Source organism: Mus caroli, chromosome 3, assembly GCF_900094665.2.
Source record: "Mus caroli chromosome 3, CAROLI_EIJ_v1.1, whole genome shotgun sequence".
Taxonomy (NCBI): Eukaryota; Metazoa; Chordata; class Mammalia; order Rodentia; family Muridae; genus Mus; species Mus caroli.
This window is the reverse complement of record NC_034572.1, coordinates 52,035,914-52,048,012: the sequence shown is the minus strand read 5'-3', so window position 1 is coordinate 52,048,012 and position 12,099 is coordinate 52,035,914. Positions and strand designations below refer to the sequence as shown.

The following is a 12,099-nucleotide window of genomic DNA, read 5'->3' as shown; positions in this document are numbered from 1 at the left end:
TCTCGTTGCGGATGGTTGTGAGCCACCATGTGGTTGCTGGGATTTGAACTCTGGACCTTTGGAGGAGCAGTCGGGTGCTCTTACTCACTGAGCCATCTCACCAGCCCTAATATCTCTTTAGGTGCTGTTTTGTTGACCTGGAGGCCAGCCACTATGTTGGACTAGCTGGCTAGCAAGACTCAGGGATCCATCTGTCTTTATCTTCCCATTGCCAGGATTACAAAGCTTAACTCCCATGCACAGCTTTTTTTTTTTTTTTTAATGTATTCTGGGGATGGGGATGGGGATGGGGGTGGAGGATGGAACTCACAGCCTTGTGTTTGCAAGGCAAGCATATTACCAGCTAAGCTACCTCTCCACCTCTCCACCCCTTCAACTATAACTTTAAAAAACATTTTCACTTGCTTTATCAAAATCTGATTTAAATCTGGGCTTCCTTTCCTTTTTATTATTTTTTATTTTTGGTATTTATGTTACTTTTAATTTCCTAGGATTCCGAATTGTAAAGAATTTAAACCTCTACTTTTTGGTTTGTCAGCATTAGTGACGGTTTATAAAATATTAACACTAAATCCACTACTGCTTTCTTCTATCTCTTCTCATTTATTTTTTTTCTAATTAACAACAAATTACATATAGAGAGAAAGGGTGGGAGAGAAGCAAATCATATTTGCTCCATGTTCATAGGAAATTATATTATTTGGCAGTTTTATATTATATTACTTTTATAATATGTGTGTTGTTTTGTTAAGTACTTTGGGTACAGTTTGCATTTTAAAATTGAAAAGTAATAAACATGCCTCAGTTGCATGCTAAGAAGCCAGTATATTAAATCCATGGCCAAGAGCATGAAATCTGATGTTAGTAAATCCTATTGTCTAAAAATAAATAAATAAATAAATAAGATTTTTCCATTCAGTGAGTGCAATTGCCTTCACTTTCTCTGGGCCGAGCCAGTAGCTGCAGGCCATTGATCCCAACTTAGCAGCTTCTGCTCCTTTCTGTTTGCTGAAGAAATTCTTTCCATAAAATGTTTTTCATGTAGTTCTCATGAGTGCTCAGATCTCTAAACTCTTGTAGGCCTGGAATGTCTCCATTTTACCACTAAGCTTTTACTTATATTATTATATTATATTACTAATATAACCTAGCATCACAGACTATGTTTTAAAGTGTTGTCCTTCAGAGCTCTGAAAACATTGCCTCTTTGCTTCCCAGGATCCGGTCTCAGTGATCAGTCTATTTCCCAAACCCTTCTGGTTTTTATTTCCTCCCCATTGTCTCTCTTCCTCCCTTCAGAATGCACACTATGTCTGTTGGGTAGGATTCTCCATCATTCTTCTCTTTTATATTTTCAGCATCTTCCAGATTTTTGATGTTCGGATGTTGGTATACAGCCTGTGTACAGACATTTTTATTCTGTGACTCATGGCTGTAATTCGGAGAACCTGTTACAATTGCTGTTCAGAATACTTTCTGACTGTTCTTTACTGTCTTTGAAGGCCCAATAATATATTAATATGCCATGCTAATGCATCTTTATTCCGTTTTCCTTGACCTCTTTCTTTTCTATTATTACTTATTTTTAAGTAACAACAGTCCTTAGTCATCCACTTGCATTCATAAGTGAATGACTGGCAGGCAGCTAGAACGAGCCCTTCCTACAGGGAGTACTTCACTTCTCTAAGGTGGGACGGCTTACAGGAACCCTGGGTGGGCAGGTGAGGGGAGAATATCAAAGCTAGCATTCTCATTGGTCTGTGACCCCAGCATTAGTAAAGAGAAGGATGCTATATTTTATGGTTAAAGTTCTTTGTGGTGGACCTGTCTATCTACTCTCTCTCCCTTCTTCCTTTCTTCCTTCCTTTCTCCCTTCCTTCCTTCCTTCCTTCCATCCTAACTTTCCTCTTTCCTGCCTTTCTTTCTTTCCTTGAGTTTGTTGAATCAGTAACTATATTCTCTGTTTCTCATTCAAGGGGAAAACTGCCCAGGTATATGACCATTTTTCAACAACCACAATAACAACAAGCTGTTCTTTCCCTTCCTTTAGAAATAAGACCACTGGAGTTGGTGGTTAAAAGTACTTGCTGCTCCTGCACAGGATTCAAGTTCAGTTTCTAGCATCCACATAGTCCCTAACAAGCATCCATCACTCTATCCAGTTCCAGATGCCCTCTATTCGTCTCTAGGGGCACCAGGCCCACATGTGGTGCACATGCATACATGCAGGCAAATCAATCATATACAAAAATAATAATAATAATAACAAATTGTATTTAAAGAAAACTGATGCCTGTTGCCTCATATAATGGGAGAGCAGGGAGTTTTGGGGGCTGGATGATTCAAGGTCATCTCTTGACTTACTATGATGGTAGCCACCATTCTGTCTATGTTTGATTGCATGAAGATAGAAGTTTCTCAGAAATTCCCTTTTGGAAAAACCTCCTCTTGTTTTAAGCTTGTGTATTCTCTGCTCTGACTTTCCTCCTTTCAAAGAGCTATATATTACTCACATACCAGTTAGATCATGTTTTTAAGGCTGGGCATTTAAGAGTCTGGTGTTTGCTTGTTTGTTTCAGTTAAAATCATCACAAGGAAAAGAAAGAGGATTACATGCTGAGTGGCCATGTTACTGTGTTTTTCAGCTATGTTATTACACGTCCATGGGGAGCTCCCTCTTCCAGACAAGACTCTTGTGTCTCATAAATCTTTCTAAGAAGATATTTTAGAAGCTAAACACACACACACAAATTTCAAAGTATTCTTTATTGACTTTGGTGAGATCATGGGTGTGTGTGTGTGTGTGTCTGTGTGTGTGTGTGTGTGTGTGTGTTTTAATGTCCTAAAAATGCAGCCGACATCAGTTCAACTCTATTTTCATTTGCCTTACTGCTATTCTCACTGAAATGGGACACTTGAAAGGGCAGATTGTGGTGGTTTGAGTGAGACTGTCTCCATAGGTTAACGTATTTGAATGCTTAGCCATCAGGGAGTGGAGCTATTTGAGAAAGATTAGAAGGATTAGAAGGTGTGGCCTTGTTGAGGAAGTGAGTCAGTGCGGGAGGGATGGGGGGGTCTCTCACGGGGAGGGGAGGTCTCTAAAGTTTCAAAAGCCCAATCTCTCCCCTCTCCATTCTCCCCCTCACCCCCCTCTTCTGCCTAAGGATCAGGATGTAAAGCTCTAAACTACTGCTCCAGCACTATACCTGTCAGCTTCCCACCATGTTGATCATGGATTAAAACTGTAGACAAGCCCCCCAATTAAATGATTTGTAGGAGTTGCCTTGGCTGTGGTGTCTCTTCACAGCAATGAAACAATAACCAAGACACAGATGAAAGTGACAAAATAAGTTTTGGACCAAGGCAGAAGCCTCTCTGACTCTTTCAGACATCCCTTTGTCTCCATGGACCTCTATTTCCTTGCCAGTGAAAAGGAAATACTATGGTCTTGGTTAGCTTTTGTGAAGGTAATCAAAATATCGCGGGTAAAACAATATTCATTCCCACCTAGTATGCTCGCCACAAAGTGAATTCTTTGCCCATCCTCATTTATCTTTCACCTAAAAATTCCATGCAAAAACTTTGGTGGAAGACTAAGGAAGTCAAGGACACTTGCATGAGTAATGTGTTCATTTTTGTTAGCTCTTGCATTGTGGGTGGGGATGGGAGAGAATACACAGCAAATGTCTTGAGATTTCCCTCTCCTGTTGCTTTACTGGTAGTACCCACAGCTTGTCTCTCAGGAAGGTTGGATAAACAAGACTCCCTCAGAGACTTGCATAAGTGGCCTCTGCAGAGGAGCTCTTTGCCTATTCCAGGACCCAGTTGCTTCAGAACTGAAAAACAAAAGCACTTCACTGATGCAATGTGCCAGGAAACTAAGTGTCAAAATGGCAGGGGAAGATGCAGTTGAACTCTGGTGGGAAAGTAACAATGCTAAATTGAAGGATTGAAATAATGTTGTTTGATCATTTTAGAAAATACAATTCTTTAATTAAAATGCCAAGAAATAAGGGATCTTGGAAAACGACATTTACTTGTTAACAGTAGGGTTACGAATTCTTACTTCCCTGCATTAATCAAATAGCTGATTAAACTACTCAGAGAAGGAATGGAGGTCTCTTCATTACAATGTGTTTGCCATAACCTCAGTGCTTTTTAAAAAGTCCATATAATTTCTTAGCATTCAGGAAATATAGGCAGCCAAGCTCAAGGCCAGCCTGGTCTGCAGAGCAAGTTCCAGGATAGCCAGGCTACACAGAGAAACCCTGTCTTGAAAAACAAAGCAAACGGAGGATTCCATTATTTCTCATGTGTGCTCACGTATGTGTGTGCAGTGTGTCTGTGTGCACGTTTCTGTGCTGGTATAATAGTCATGCCTGTGTGTAGAGGTGAGAAGTACTGCCGTTTATTGCTCTCCACCTTGTCTTCTTATCCGAGATGGTCTTTCACTGAACCTGGAGCTCACCATTGTGGCAAGGCTGCCTGGCCAGAAAGCCCAGCCCTATATCATTCTAAAGTAAAGAAAATGAACACTTTGTATACCACTTAACCTCATGCTCCTGAATCTCTTTAGGACTCCCATCATTCCTGTCTGTCTATAGCATTACATAATTCCTAATAAAACTCTGACCCAAAAGGCCAGTTCTCCTCATTGTCCCTCATGGACCTCTACTCTGAGGACTTTCAGGAAGACTTTCCAAAGAACTTATTTGATCAAACATATCATATTTAACTTTACTGAAAATATAGGAATGGAAGAAAATATTTTAAAAGAAAACATCAGAACTTTCGATGGGCATATGTTATTCAACTAAAAATATACTATGTAGAGTAGACTTGCTAACAATCATATAATTACACTCTAACATTTTGATTTAAATTTCAGAGACATGTACCCAAGTTTGTATCAAAGAGTTCAGATGTCAGTACAAACAGAAGATGAAAGTTGGCTTCAACGAATTTCTGCTAAAAAGCAGATAAGTGAGTCCTTTGATTGTTTAGGTTTTATTGGGAGGTTGGCTTGCAAACTGGAAGTTCAGCTGCTATGGAAGGTCATTAGAGCTGCTGCTGAATCTGGGCAGTGCACATAAACATTGAGATACCGGGCAACTTTGTTAACCTCAACAGCATCTGTTAGCCAAGAAACAAGCCCTCGTGTGACACCAAACCTCCTGGCACTTCCCAGCATGTTGTTCCAGCATCCTAATAAGTGGACTAAGACAGCATGGTCAGCTTTTCACATCAGGAGTGGCTGTTTCTCTGAAATGACTGCTTGGTAGTCCATTATAGGGTCATGGGATGCTCAAAGGTTAGTTGTTTTTATTAAGCTCAGAGAAGGCCTTAATGATAATCTTTGTGCATTAATTGTTATGCTTGAACTACCACTTCTGTTGACACAATGCCTTAAAATAGGTTTAATGTTTTCTTCAGATAACAGACATTCCCCCTGACAGGTCACCTTCTAATCCTGTCTCTAATGACTCTCATTGTCCCTGGTTGCTCTGGGACAGAGAGGGCTGTTATATGTCGGCAGCCATCTTCTTTGTGTCTGAATTCATCTGTCATTCCAACTCTAGCTGTTTTAAACCTAGGAATAGAATAGGAATTGTCACTCTGCATAGATTAAACCTAGGAATCTATGCAGAGTGACAAACACTGGCACTTATTTCTCTATGATTTTTTTCACACTCAACTTTGTTTCTCCTTTTTCAAGATTGATGATGAATACATTCATATGTTGTTTTGTTGTTGTTGTTGTTGTTGTTGTTGTTGTTGTTGTTAGAAAGAATACCATCTATTGAGATAACGGAAGCACCGCCACCACAAACTCCAGCTTCTATGTTAAGAGGTAAACAGTTGCTTGTTTTCATCATCTTTTGCTGGAAAAGACAAGCTGTCAGTATGGAACACACCTGACTTGTACAGTGCTGAGAATGTACCCTGTCAAGCAGTGCAAGCGAAAGGCTTGGGTGGGGGAGGAGGGTGCATGTGTATGAACGTGCACGTGGATGTGCATGTGTGTGCACATATGTGTGTACATACATACCTATTCCTGCTTAAGTGTGACATCCTAGTAGGTTAGGATTGGAGGGAATCTCTAAAATAGAGGAAAACAGAACACACTGCAAAATGGTTTGCCATTTTTCATTTGAATCCATCCTTTCTCTTCAGAAAATTGGGTAATTAATCCTGAAGAGCCCAAGCTAAGCATTTTATGTGAGATGGAGGTAAGAACTATTTGTCATAATAACTAAGGCATTGTTCTTGTAGAGTGACTTATTCAATCTTTAATTGTTTTCTCTCTCTCTTCTTATTTAGTTTAATGAAGACTTTGTAAATTTGTTTGAAACTTCTCTAAGGACGTTACCCAGCGTTGGGCCACCGGCCATTCTGTCCTTTAGGAAAGAGTACTCATATATGGATGTGAGCTTTAAGGTACTTCAGTTCATATGCTTTACTATTTCTGTAAAGGGCCATATGGGGCCACACAGTGATTTGTACAGTAGATGTGAATATACTTTAAAAGAATCAATGCAAAGGGTTCCTTTACTTAGAACAGCACATGGGGTGGCTTTCTAACTCCTCCCATCCGAGTACCATAAAACAAAAGAGCCTCTACCCTTTGGTTGAGGAGGCTACGAGTCTGGATCTGGCTTTCAACAGGGTCACCACTGTAGGGAGACTCTCTTCATTTTCCTGGCTTTACAGACTGGTGGACAGTGTAGCCATTCTCGGCTGGCATTTGTATCCTGCAAGTGTCTGCCTCAGTATTCACTGGCTTCCTGTTGGGTCCCTATATCCAAAGGTCCTTCTCTACTGACACCACCAATAATACTAGATTAAACCTATCCCAATAACCCCATTCTAACTTGGTGACCTTCTTAAGACCAAGTACAGTCACATTTCCAGGTACCAGAGATTAAATGTCCAATGTCTCTTCTGGGAAGACACAGTTCAACCAACAGTAGTAGTCACAAAGTCTACAAATACAGGTGGACCTTTGCCATATTTACTGATATTAAGGAACCAGTTAATGCCAGTATTTGATAAGCTAGATAAAGGTTTCCTTAGTAATTCCATGGGCCAGAGTGGTAAAGACATGACTGGAAGCACAGCCGTTGCCCAATCTGGGACAGCATGTGACCATGTGAAGAGAGTGCACACTCCTGGATCCAAATCCCCTTGATGATGTCTTCCGAGGTGTGCAGGGGATGCTTTGTGCATAGGAAGAGTAAGTAAAGAGTTTTGCCCCAGTATCACAGCACATATGAGTAGACTCTGGCAATGCACTGATGTCAGCTCATTGCTGTTATGCACAACAGAACCACATAACATAGCACCAACAACCATTTGATAAGCTGTTTATCCCAGTTTGGAAACCTGATAGTCACTCCGCAGACTCTGGAATTTTTTACCTGACCAGAATACCCTTCCTCTAAGCCAGAAGGGCTGATATCCAGAGACTTCTCTTGAACTAGTGGGTTATACCCTTCCTCTGACTCCCACAGATGGGCTTGGCCATAAGAAACTCCTTGTGGACTCTTTTCCAGAGATATGTCCTAACCTGGACAAGCCTGGCTCCTCTGGCTCTAGAAGCAAACATTGCCAGTAGCATTAACATTTGTTGAGTTCAGGAATGTTAGCAGCTGACCTATCTTGCACTCCTCTTTATACTCTCTTCACATGAAGAGTCCAGTGGCACTCATGGTCTTTCAAAGACCTGCCATTTGGCTTCATTGTCAGGTACAGGAACAAAAAGACTCATGAGCCAAAAACTGTACTACCAAGTCTCTTGTATAGAAGTGGTCATCACGTCATCATCATTACCATTTCATTTTTTATCATCTCTGTACTGCAAGGCTTTGCCCACTAAGCACTCTGGTTGGCTGGCATTAAGCTTATTGTGGGACGGTTTTGACATTCTATAGAGGTTCTTTGCTTGAGTGGCCAGTTCCTATCTACACTAGCTAACTTGGTCACCTTTAGAACTGGATACCCTGTCTTGTAGGATAATTTTCATGGAAAATATAGATGTGCTAGCGCTGTTCATACCCTGAAAGGCACATCTGGATCTTTTCCTAAGGTATTTTTCTAAGGCTCAGCTACTCACCTGCCCAGAACCCTCTGAAATCATAGCTGTAACAAATACCAACATGGCCTTAGTGTAGTAATCTCTCACAGTTACCTGACCCATCCTGACTTCTGTTTTGCTTGTTTTCCCTCGTGGTCCCTAGCTAATGATGCTGTTTCAGAAGGCTGTGGAATCTTTAGGAGGTGGAGTCTTGCTGGAGGACATGGGTCCCTAGGAGTGGGTCTTATGGGTCACATAGACTGTCCCATTCAGGCCCTCGTGCTCTGCTTCCTGACTGCTAAGGCAATGTAACCAGCCACTTCACATTCCTGTTACCAAAGCCACAAGGTACTACCACTGCCACACCTTCACTGCCGTGATAGACTGTCTCCTCTAAGTCACAAGCCAGAAGAAATGCTTCTTCATTAAAGTCAGTTCTGACAGGAATTCTATCACAGAGACATAGAAAGTAGCAACCAGGTATACAGTAATGCCAAGGCTTTTTCTTACTAGCATTTGCAGGTTACATAGTCTCTACCTCTGCCCATTCCAGAGGACTCTGAGGTCATCCTTTCTATAGCGCCCCCATTTCCATAGCGCCGAAGCACTTGACTTTGCCAGAGAGCAGCCGTGGAAATGCACGGCAGGGCTCCTTAGTCCCTTCTAACACTGGAGTGGAAATGTAACATGGCAGATCTTGCCAGCTTGGTCCCTTCAGCTACAAAATCTCAGACCCTTAAAAGGTCTCCATCAAGTATTTCTGTGATGATTGTTCAAACAAATTGGCACATCCCCCATTGCCTTTGTGGTCCTGCTGACTGTTCACTGCCCACAACCCCGCTCCTCTTACTCCTAAGCTTACTGGGCCTTAGGACACATCTTCACTTTCTCTCTCTTTCTCTGAAGGATGAACAAGAGCTGGAACCCACGTGTGAATTTTGTGGAAGTGATCTACAGTCATTGTTTTTTAAGATGGACACTTCCTCTGACAACATTCAAACCAAACCAAAATCATATGTAAGTTAGTTCTAAACAAGATTTTGACTGAGGAATGTGTGTTATTTTTAAACATATGTAGCATTTTCTCCTGCTTCTTTCTCTTACATTATCATTCTTAAGGGTTAGGTGTTAGTTGTCAAGAAAATGCCAATCACATCTACTAGGAAGCTATAATTTAAAAGACTGATAATAACATGTTGACAACGCTCTGTAGGAACTAACAGTATGTTTAGCCTGGTGCTACCACTTCTTTTTAAATATATATATATATATATATATATATATATATATATATATATATATATGAGTACACTGTCACTATCTTCAGACACACCAGAAGAGCACATCAGATCTCATTACAGATGGTTGTGAGCCACTATGTGGTTGCTGGGAATTGAACTCAGGACCTCTGGAAGAGCACTTAACCACTGAGCCATCTCTCCAGGCCCCTGACTTCCACTTCTTTAAACACTTTGACAACTTTTTCAGGAAAAAACACTTCCACAGTCAACATAATTCCTAAGTGTTTGTTAAGCATGGATTTTTTAAATTATTTATTCTTCTTTTATATATTATATCCTGACTGCAGTTTTCCCTCCCCCTTCTCATCCCAGTCCTTCACCCCCAACTTCTCCTCTACCCTAGATCCACTCCTCCTCCATTTCACTTCAGAAAAGGGCAGGCCTCCCAGGGATATCAACTAAACATGGTATAACAAGTTACAATAAGACTAGGCATATATATATATATATATATATATATATATATATATATATATATATCATCATATCAGGGCTAGACAACCTAGTAGGAGGAAAGGTTCCCAAAAGATCTAATGGGATGCAGGGGATTATTTCAATTTTGTTGTGTCTGAAAATGAACTTTTTGATACAAAGACATGATTGCCATGCCTGGAGCAAGCAGTACATGTGTAGTTAAGGTAGGGCACAGACACAGGTTTAACCATAAACAGAAATGAACCTAGTTTGTCTTTACTAGAAGATGGTTTTTAAGCCTAAGATGGAGGCCGGCTGGTTCCTTGCATGGTAGCATATGCTGTATTTCCAGTGCTTGGGAGGTGGAGAGCAAAAAACTCACAAGTTCAAGGTCATCCTTGGCTACACAGAGAGTAGACTTGGATAAATGAGCTGCTGTCTCAAAAACAAAGAAAGAAGCAGATATCTGATTTGTGGCAGTTCTGAGGAGGGTGGGGACCACTGTTTGTGGGTACAGATTTCATCTGAACTGACTGGTGATGGGTACTCTGAAGTTCTGAAAGAAACAGCTGAAATGAGGCTAGGAGGCATGTGGATTGCATAGAGTGTGAACATCACCTCACCAAAGCTAATAGAGGAAAGAAGAGCTATAGCCTCTTGTTACCCACACCTCATTGTGGTTTGGGGGGGTTCACCCTCTGTGACCTCTTTATCTACTATCCATGACAGGATCAGAGCTTCTTTGTTTTTCAGAGGTGCTGCTGTCTTCAGTTTCAAAATCTTCTTGATTATATCAACGAGGAATTGCTAACCATCAAAACCCCTGCGCTGGAGTTAATCAGCATCTCACCTCATGCAGCGCATGGCAGTGACATCGACAGGCTCAAGGCAAAGGAGAAGGCTCTGCAGAAGTAATGCAGGCCCTGGTGCTGAGCCAGACAGGATACACTGACCGAAGAGTACCTCATAAGATGAACCTTGGTTTCTCAAAATATAGAATTATGAGAATACGATCCTTATAAGGAAGTAGAAATGAGCTAAAGCAAGCTCATTATAATTCCTGGTCGATGTTGTGAGATTCAAAAGTTCCCATAAAAGCCAGGGATACAGCTTAGTAGTAGAATACCTCCCTTGTGTATACAAGGCCCCAAATTAAGTCCCTTGCAACAGAGAGAGAGAGAGAGAGAGAGATACTAAATAATAATAGTAATACCAATAATGATGATATTGGAGACAAAACCTAATGAGCTCACTGACTTAAAGTAGAGATTGTCAAACATAAATTATCAGGGCAATTCAGAATTCCTAGGCTGGAGAAATTTACCCATAGGAACACTTGCAGGCTCTGACTACATAAAATTGATCCATGAGTGATAAAAGGTTAAAACAGCAAAGGATGAGCAGGTGAGATGTGTAGGGCACTGTTTCCACTTTCAACCATCACTCCGATTTATGCTCGGTTGTTTTGATTCTGTAGAAAACAAGAGCGTCAGATGGCCAGACATTTTGCGATAATATCACATGATCAGAGCCCCACAACAACTGATGATGGTAAGACTTTTGTCACGGATGCCCTCTATCATCAGAAAGCTCACATGCTGGCCGTGGCATCATACTGGCATGTTTTAAAATAATGCTGAAAATGTCCATTTGTAAGGATCATGAAGCTTGTATCTGATAAAACGGGTCAAGGGATGTGAGGTTCAGGCCCTCTGGCTTTTAGAGGTCTCGGTCTCTGTCCCATCGTTTTTTGGCTGAAGTAAATAGCAGCACCTCAGGATGTCCCCAGACAGTGGCCGGGTGCTACCAAGTGTGTGTCTCTTGTGTTAGAGAGCATCCCTTGAGCTCTGTTCCCAAACGTGTTTGTGGAAAATCTATCGAAAGACACCTGAATACTTCCTTCCTGTACTCGGGCACCAGGGCTGGTCAGTAGAGGTCAGAACTGGGGCATTTGAAGAATTGAATTTAGCATCAGAAATCCTAGCTTTATACAGTTGATGGCCTCCTCATCTAATTTGGAAGAAATAACCTCATTTTCCAGTCAGTGTCAAATTTCTTCAGCTGTGGAAAAGATACTTAAGGCAGTCAGTTCCGTTTGTAGTTTTGTAAGTAATCGTGTAATCTTATAGGGGGTTGCTTGACATCCACTGTTTTGTACAGAAACTAAAATCCACAGTGATGGCAGCACACACATCTCAATTCCAGCCAGACAGGTCTCTGGGTTCTTGAGACCAGCTTGGTCCACATAGAGTTCTAAGCCAGTTGGGGCTATATAGTTGAGCCCCTGACTATGAAAAAAAAAAAAAAAAA

General features: G+C 41.2%; 1 protein-coding gene across 1 annotated transcript in view; it reads left to right on the top strand.

Annotated features, from left to right (window-relative positions):
* Window positions 1–12,099, top strand: part of Erich6 (glutamate rich 6) — a 26,505-nt gene that overhangs the window by 1,836 nt on the left and 12,570 nt on the right. Inside the window, 7 exon segments of the mRNA XM_021158633.1 lie at window positions 4,889–4,983; window positions 5,786–5,851; window positions 6,175–6,230; window positions 6,322–6,438; window positions 8,981–9,091; window positions 10,543–10,700; window positions 11,267–11,365. Coding sequence (XP_021014292.1) covers window positions 4,889–4,983; window positions 5,786–5,851; window positions 6,175–6,230; window positions 6,322–6,438; window positions 8,981–9,091; window positions 10,543–10,700; window positions 11,267–11,365 — 702 coding nt within the window.